This window comes from Vitis vinifera, chromosome 8 (assembly GCF_030704535.1).
Source record: "Vitis vinifera cultivar Pinot Noir 40024 chromosome 8, ASM3070453v1".
Taxonomy (NCBI): domain Eukaryota; kingdom Viridiplantae; phylum Streptophyta; class Magnoliopsida; order Vitales; family Vitaceae; genus Vitis; species Vitis vinifera.
In genome coordinates, this window is record NC_081812.1 from 454,677 (window position 1) to 463,412 (window position 8,736).

Consider the following 8,736-nt stretch of genomic DNA (forward strand, 5'->3'; position numbering starts at 1 on the left):
TCATATGTTTTCCATTCGATGGCGAACTCGCTTTTTATTTTGAAAAAATGATTCATTTTTTTTAGAAAATGACTTAGAGTTACCACTTATTTTTGTTTTATTTTTAAATGAAAAAAAAAAAAGAAAGAAAACCCTAAGTGTGACTCCTTATTTGAAAAAGATAGTATGCGAAAAAACAAATTTGGGCTCGGGGGTCAGGTTACTTATTGGAAAGGTACGATGAAAACCGTAGCACCCCTCTAAGCCTCAAAAAATGGGTCTGTACTAATTAAGGTAACACAAATTTGACAATTAATTGATCAAACATGGATACCAAAAGAATATCAATATAAAAATAATCGAATGAACAAGAGAGACAAAGAGTGCACCTAAGTAATGAGTTGATTGCTTCATGGAAAACAAAAGTTAGTGAACGAACATAGAATAATCACATGTGTCACAAAGCAAATCAATCAAACATAGAAATCAATCAGTCAATGAAAAAAATATCACTAATGTTGGGCCCCCACCAAAGCCCAATTTATTTTGCATGAATTAATCCCACAAATTCCATTGTTTTGGAATTATGAGAATTGTCTTCATGCTTATTAAAAATCAAGGAAATCATTTTAAAATCAAAGAAAATTTGTGAAAGTGCTTACTTGAAAGGAAATGTAGCAAGTTTATTTAAAACAAGATTTTTAGTGACTTAAAACCCTAATGAATGATGAAAAGTGGTAGAATTAAAAAATATTTGAAAATTGGAGTGAAATTAAAATTATTTGAAAAATTGAAATTTGAAAAATGAAGTCACGAAAATTATTTAAAAATTGGAGTTTTGAAAATTAAATTTAAGAATTGAAATTTTGGAAATTAAATTTGAAAATTATTTGAGAATGAAATCTTTAAAATTAAATTTGAAGTTTGAGTTTTGGGAAATTATTTGAAAATGGAATTTTGAAAGTTAAATTTAAGAATTGGAATTTTGGAAATTAAATTTGAAAGAAATTGGAATTTCGAAAATTATTTGAGAATTGGAGTTTTGAAAATTAAATTTAAGAATTGGAGTTTTGGAAATTAAATTTGAAAGAAATTGGAATTTTAAAAATTATTTGATAGTTGGAGTTTTGCAAAATAAATTTAAGAATTAGAATCTTAAAAAAAATTAAATTAAATAAAATTGGAAATTGGAACTTTGAAAAATTATTTGGAAAATGGAAGTTTTGAAAATTGGAATTTTGAAGAATTGTTTGAGAATTGGATTTCTTAAAAATTAAATTTGAAAATTGGAGTCTTGAAAAATATATTGGAGAATAGGAATTTTGGAAAAATTATTTGAGAATGGAAGTTGTGAAAAATTTAGGAAATGGAATTTTGAAAATTAAATTTGAAAGAAATTGGAATTTTGGAAGGAGAATTGGAGTTTTGAAAATTAAATTTAGGAAATGGAATTTTTGAAATTAAATTTAAGAATTAGAATTTTGGAAATTAAATTTGAAAGAAATTTGAGTTTTTTTTTTAAATAAAATAAAATAAATTTAGGAAATGGAGTTTTGGAAAATTAAGTTTGAAAATTGAAAATATGGAAGTTAATTCTTGATATCAAAACATAAAGAATAAAAAAAAATGACACGTGGTGGATTCACTTAAATTGTTTTACCAAACCATGTACCATTTGACCAAAAGATGACCTCACTGTTGGTGGAGATTTTGGATGCCAACTTGTTGAGTCCCCTTAAACAATCATGAATTCCTTTTCTTATACGTCTTCTAACCACATTAGGTTTTCTCTTGACGTAATGCTTCCAACCACTCCCTTCAATTCCAATCATTTTCCTCCATTTTCTAACTCGTCTTTCCTCCCGCTCATGGTCATTTGTTGTCCTACCCTTGCTTAACCCTTTAGGGAATGTATTAAATTCTTGCTTTATAAATCCAAATCTGTCCAGTGGTTTAGGAAATGGAATTGGTCCCAGTTCATAGTCGTCTATTCTTTTCCTTTCCATCCCACTATCTCTAACAAGCTTCTACAACCCAAAACTCATATGACATAACACAGTTTTCCTCAATGTCTTCCCCCGTCAACCGATTCAAGCGTCAAATAACTTGGTTCAAGAGAATTTGGGTCTGAAACTGAAGGTTTTTTTTTCTTCTTTTATGATTTACATATATAAAAATAAACACCAAAAGAAGAAAAACAAACTACGCCTATGTATCGTACTAGAAGTGCATGATAGCTTGGAGTTCAATGATGATCGGGATTTTTGGGAGAAAATGAAGTACTTGTGAAAGCACTTTAGGCCTGCTACAATGGGATCTGAGCACCCAAATCTCCTTTGGCTACCATTGCTCCATCTGATGCTTGAATGATCTCTTCCAAGTTCTTTAATGAGTCAATGCTCTTTATTTTTGCAATAACAACAATGTCACTATCACGCCAAAACCCTCTGCTTACATCTTGATCCTCCTCTTCCTTTTGAGCCACAAACTATCAGCAAGGAAGCAAAATCTACAAGCGTAGCTCCACTCATTTTCACCAAGTCCTGGATCAAACGACCCATCAATCACAACAAAAATACAAGGATAAAGCAAAAAATTAGAATGAACATTGAGGATAGTGCAAATAGGAGAACATGCAACCTTCTGATATACAAGGTCTCATTTTAGGTAACGTCCATGGGTTCAAAACAGGTGGGATCAATGAATTAAAGAAAACTCAAGAACAGAACACATATACAAAGGACTAAATTCAACCAAAACAAACAAATAACTCTGTCTATCCACACCAAAACATTAAACTAATGCTTAGGAAGATAGTTGAAAATAAGGATAAAGTAGTGCAAAAATGAGAAAACAAAGAAGCTATAGTAGCCATACCTGGAAAGCTCTCCTCAAGCAACCCTCCGCTTCCCTCTGTGAAACTTTGTTTTTCCTCCTCTTCAAGCTCTCTACCACTCTTCTCAGTATAGCTGTTTTTTTTTTCTTTTCTTCAAGCTCTCTTCCTCAGTTTCTTCCTCTCTACAACTCGTCTTTTCTTTCTCTCCTTACTACCCCCGAAAAATATCCTCTGGCTATCTCTACCAGCCCAAACAACCCACGCTCCTCCATAACGACCAAAATATTCCCATGACAACGTGTCACTCTCTAGTTGCTTATAGAAAAAACCAATGCTCTTTCCCAACATACAAAAATGCCACTGTCTGATGATCAATCCTAGGGCAACACGTGGCCATATAAAATTCTTCCACCTGGAAAAATAACACCATGCAAAAATACACCTCCAAAATGGGGGTCTATAGGTAAGTATTTTTTTAGGTGATAAATGTAAAAAATGAAAAATAAAAAATGTTAATGTCATATGGTGTGAAATGGAAAAATTGTTAGGGCTAACATGGAAAAGATATGGAATTTTTTGAGAAATTTTGAATATTTTTATAAAGGAAGGGGAAGAGAATAAAAAGAGAAGATTTAATTAAGCTATTAATTATATCATAAATTAAAACTATTAAGAGTTATAAATAAACTTTGTTAAAATATGTACTTAATAGCAATAATTTACTTATCCAATTTCTAGAAGTTTGTAATTTATTTAGGGTTTATTACACTTTACCCCCAACTGATACCATGTTTTGTACATTGCCCATTCGAGTTTAAAATCGAGTAATGTACCATTCATGCTTTATAATTACATGCAATGCATTTTTTTTAATAACGCTATTATATTTTTGTACGAAAGGTGCATGTGTTTTCCATGTGATCAAAGGCAAAAGAGTCATTTTCTTTTTATAATTGCAACATTCACTTCAACACCAGCCCTTGCTGCCGCAGCCACCTTAGCTGGAGCTTTGAGAGCTGATCTCGATGCTTCCACAATCTCCTCAGGTGTTAAACTAGGGTTTTTCAAACGAGAGCTTAATGGCTTGTTCAATCGGACATCAAATTCATTTGAGGTTATCGCAACTGGAGATGGATGCAAAATGTCATCCCCATCAGAATTCTATTTCTTCAATTTAGCAAAATTTGAATTCAATAAACATAATTTGAAAACCAACCCAAGTTCTAATCTTACACATCTAAATCCAACATTAATTCATCCAGTTTTCAAATCAGAATTGGAATTTACCGAAAGCAATGAAAAAAATATCAAATTTGAAATCCAATAAGATATTCTCCTATGATTTTCTAGAGAAAAACCTAACAACAAATTCAAACAAAAACTCATACAATCATTCAGCTGAGTTGAACACGATAAATTCAAAACCTAACCTGAATTCACAAACTTGTATGTCTTCCTCATAACCTTGTTTTTTTCTCCACAACCAAACATAACATTACCAAAACCCAATCCAAAACAAAAAACAATTCAAACCAACATGTAGAGAATCCAACCCCAACTCTTTTAAAAGCCGACAAATTCCCCAATCAATCTATACACTCATATCCAGAACAAGCAATTCAATCAAAATTAACATCAATCCACACTGCCATGACCTTGATTCAAGAAAATTCCACAAATCAAATTGAAAAATCCAATGACTCTGAATTTGGGTTTTTAAAGAGATGAGAGAGGTGAATACAGTGGCGAGAGAAAAACCCTACATTAACTTTCTTGGGATTCTAGGGCTTCAACTTGGGATTCAACAGCAGCAACCGGGAGGAATGATCAACATGGGAAATGAGAATTGGAGTTTAGGGTTTTAAAATGACAATGACTTTTTTGCCTTCACTTAAAAAGAAAAGGACCATTTTGCCCTTAGTTACATGGAGAACATTGCATGTAATTGTAAAACATGAATGGTATATTATTCGATTTTAAACTCGATGGGACAATGTGCAAAACATGATATAGGTTGGAGAAGTAAAGTGTAATAAACCTATTAATTTGAAATTTTGATTTGATTTTTCTTTTATTGTCCTTGATTTTTACTTTTTAAGTCTTAAGGGTCTGTCTGATAACTATTTTCTAGAATAGTTTTCTTTTCTTCAGAATAAAAAAACAAAAAAACATGTTTTACAACTAGAAACTGTTTTCTGTTAATAGAAAATTGAGTATTTTTAGAGAATATCTTTTAATTGTTTTCACTTGTTTTAAATAATAATTATATATGTAAAATGATTAAAAATAAAGTATTTGACACAAAAATTATTTTTAAAACGTATTAAAAAATATTAAAAAAATTAGAAACATTTCAGGTTCTAAATAGATTTTTATTCTACAAAACATCAGAGAAAGTTTTCAAAAAAATATTTTTCAAAACTATTTTTAAAAATAGTTGCCAAATATGGCCTAATCTTCCTTAAATACTTGAATTTTGATAGTTACTCCCTAATTATTTAAATCTAAAAACACTGATGAGTTTGATAAGTTTATGTTGAATAGATTAATTACTAATATATTCATTAATAACAATTAACTAGAACTTATTAGTTATTAAATCAAAACAACTGGTCATTCTCATCACCTCATAAACAATCAAAACACTTTGCAAAAATTAATTACAAGTATCTCAAAAAATTATTCTGTCAAACATGTTTTTTAAGTTCAAAAATTAATCTATCATAAAACATTTGTCAATTTTCTAAATTAAAAATAAAATTATTTTTAAAAACAAATTTCAAATAGATCCTAATTTCCCATCTTTATGGAACTTTGTTACAAAATCACCGAGATATGTTACTATAATAATTTAAAATTGTACGTTAAAAACATTAATTAAAACTAATAATCAAGGCATGATTTTTAGTTACAGAACCCAAATTTGAGTCCAGGAATCAATACAACATTGGCAGCGCAGCCCACTATTCATAGAAAATTGTTATTATGGTATAATGACATATTAAAAACGTACACTACACATGACCTTTATAAAGTATTAATCCCCTCATACAATATGGTTGTCGTCACCAAATAAATTTAAAAATAAAAAATAAAAAATTGCATACGTAGCACATGAACCAATGTTGCTTATAAATAAAACGTCTTCACTTCACACGTCTCTTTTTTTTTTTTCTTTTTTGGAATATGAAGTCACATGCAGTCACACGCTACCATGTGATTAATGTTCCTATTAACAACTTGATTTAATTATTGAAAGCTTAATTTGTACTTTATTTTTTTTAGCTATTAATCTTGTACAAGTAATTTCTTAATCATTTTTATGTTACTAAAAAAATCAAACAAGATTTTAATAATTTTATTTTTAAAAATACAATTTTTATTTTCTTAATTCAATGCAAGAAAATAAAAATATTTTTCAAAAAATTAAAAAAAATAAAATTAAAGAATGTTCTCCAAACTAAATGAATATTATAGAACCCGACCGACAACATACTCAACAAAATGTAAAAATCTAAAAATATGTTTGGTAGTAACTGTTTTTAATATTTTTAATACCTAAAAATAAAAAAGTTTAATGTTAAAAAATAAAAAATATTTTATAAAATCATTATAAAACTTATTCTAAATTATTGAACTAAATACGAAAATAACATATCATGCACAAAAATAAGATGAAGCAAAAATAGCTTGTAATGTACACCTTGGGAAACACATGATATTTTTTTTAGCATTGTGTAGCAGATTGCAAAATCAAATTTCGTGAGGAATCAGGTGCCCATAAATCTGGTATCTTCATAATGGCATATAGAGGAAAGTCAAGGTAAACGAAACCATCATATTCTTCAACTTGCAGCCAACCAAATATGTTCAAGTCCATTCAATCATCCCTTCTTTTTTTCACAGTCCATAAAATATTTTTTTTTTTTCTTTCTAGAATTATCTGAGCCTCACGACTAAAACGGAAGACCCAGTCCAAGTCACCATTCATTTTTTTTCCCAGTCTCCTCACCTTATAACGCGCATTGTCGTATGCTCCAAATCTATATATAGAGAAATATTCGGCCTCTCCTCATCGAGAGCAAAGCAGGACACAGGAAGATTCCGAGCCACGCTCCCCTTTTTCCATCGTTGTAGTGTCACGGACTTGGGTATTTCCAAATCGCCAGTTCGCCACTCAGATAATAAAAAGAACAATGGAATCAGGTGGAGCCGGTCGGAGAAGCTTAAGCATCAACAACCGGTCATTCCGGCTCCGCTGCCCCAGCCTCAACTCCGTCCGCCTCCGCCGCATCTTCGACCTATTTGACAAGAACTCCGACGGCACCATCACCGTCACGGAGCTCAGCCAGGCCCTCGCCCTCCTGGGCCTCGACGCCGACCTCCCCGACCTCCAGTCCATCGTCCAGTCACACATCAAGCCCGGCAACCTCGGCCTCGAATTCGATGACTTCGCGGCCCTCCACCTCTCCCTGAACGACACCTACTTCTTCGACGTCGAAGAAGAGTTAAAAGGAGACGGCGCCGAGCAGTCGGAGCTGTCGCAGGAGGAGTCTGACCTAAACGAGGCCTTTAAAGTGTTCGACGAAGACGGCGACGGATACATCTCGGCGCAGGAGTTGCAGGTGGTGCTGGGGAAATTAGGGCTAGCGGAGGGGAAGGAAATAGGGAGAGTGAAGCAGATGATAACATCAGTGGACAGAAACCAGGACGGGCGCGTGGATTTCTTTGAATTCAAGGACATGATGCGAAGCGTAGTTGTTCGGAGCTCTTGATGATGATCTTCTTCTCCAGCTTGAAAAAATGCGTAGCTTTTTTTGTTTTGATTTTTGTGGATGTTTTATGAAAATTGGGGATGATACACTCGTACATACTGGGTGTGTCGTGTGTGTACATACTCCTGCTGTATGTGTACGTGCACTTTGGGTTTTTTAAACTTATTTTACAAAGATTAAACTGTAATTTTACTTACATCAATGGCATCCAAAGGACACAAATATTCAAAAATCAAACTATCATTAATTAGGTGATATACTTTTGCATTCATTTTATTAATTACAAAATCTTATGTCTAAAAAAAAAATTGAATGAAATAATTATTAAAATTTGAATTTTTCATTCATTTGAATCTTCGCGACAATCATTTGTTGTACAAGAAATCTTAATTTTGAAACACTCATTCAAGATATTGCCTTCTCCAGTAGCCAAACTCCATGAATATTTTAATTTATAAAATAATAAAGTCAACTTGTCAAAAATATTATAATTAATTATACTCGTAGAAAAAGCAAATTGACACCATCAACAAGTAATATGTATTTTGTATTTAAAGGATTATTTTATTATAAGTGATAAAATAATCATTCATTTAAAAAATAAATTTAATTTCTTGAAAAAATATCCTTCATTGGTTAATCTCTACCAATCTTATATCAAAGCATTTTTTGATTTTTTTTTTTTTAAAAAGCTACTTTTTTCAAAGTGGATATTCCTTTATTCTTTTAGCACAAATATTCTTCAATTAAAAAAACCTTTTTCATTTCTAGTTAAAAACAAAAATTAGAATATATTCCAATAAAAAAAGAAAAAGAAAAAAGAAGAAGTAGAAGCATAGGTTATCTCTCTTTTTAAGTCATGGCTAGGCATCCAAGAATATTATTAGATTGTTAATAATAGCAAACCCACCAATCCTATTAAGTAACTTAGTGACTTACATTGCTTAAATTTTTTTTTCTTCCTTGTATTTGACAACTAAACTTAGAACTTAAAATCAACTTTGGAACCAATTTCTCCATTCAGGAAGTTTCAAATTATAGAAAAGTAATGAGAGGAAAGATATTAGGATTGAATTTGAATGGTTATGTAGTACTATTAAATTCATAGCTTGACTTATTCCATTTTCTCAACTGGCCTCATTAGAA

General features: G+C 31.2%; 1 protein-coding gene across 1 annotated transcript; it reads left to right on the forward strand.

Moving 5' to 3' along the window:
- The first annotated feature begins 6,526 nt into the window (after window positions 1–6,526).
- LOC100251912 (calcium binding) lies at window positions 6,527–7,822 on the forward strand. Its single transcript, XM_010654799.3, has one exon. The coding sequence runs from the start codon at window positions 7,012–7,014 to the stop codon at window positions 7,588–7,590; it is 579 nt and encodes a 192-aa protein (XP_010653101.1). The 5' UTR covers window positions 6,527–7,011; the 3' UTR covers window positions 7,591–7,822.
- Window positions 7,823–8,736: the final 914 nt, after the last annotated feature.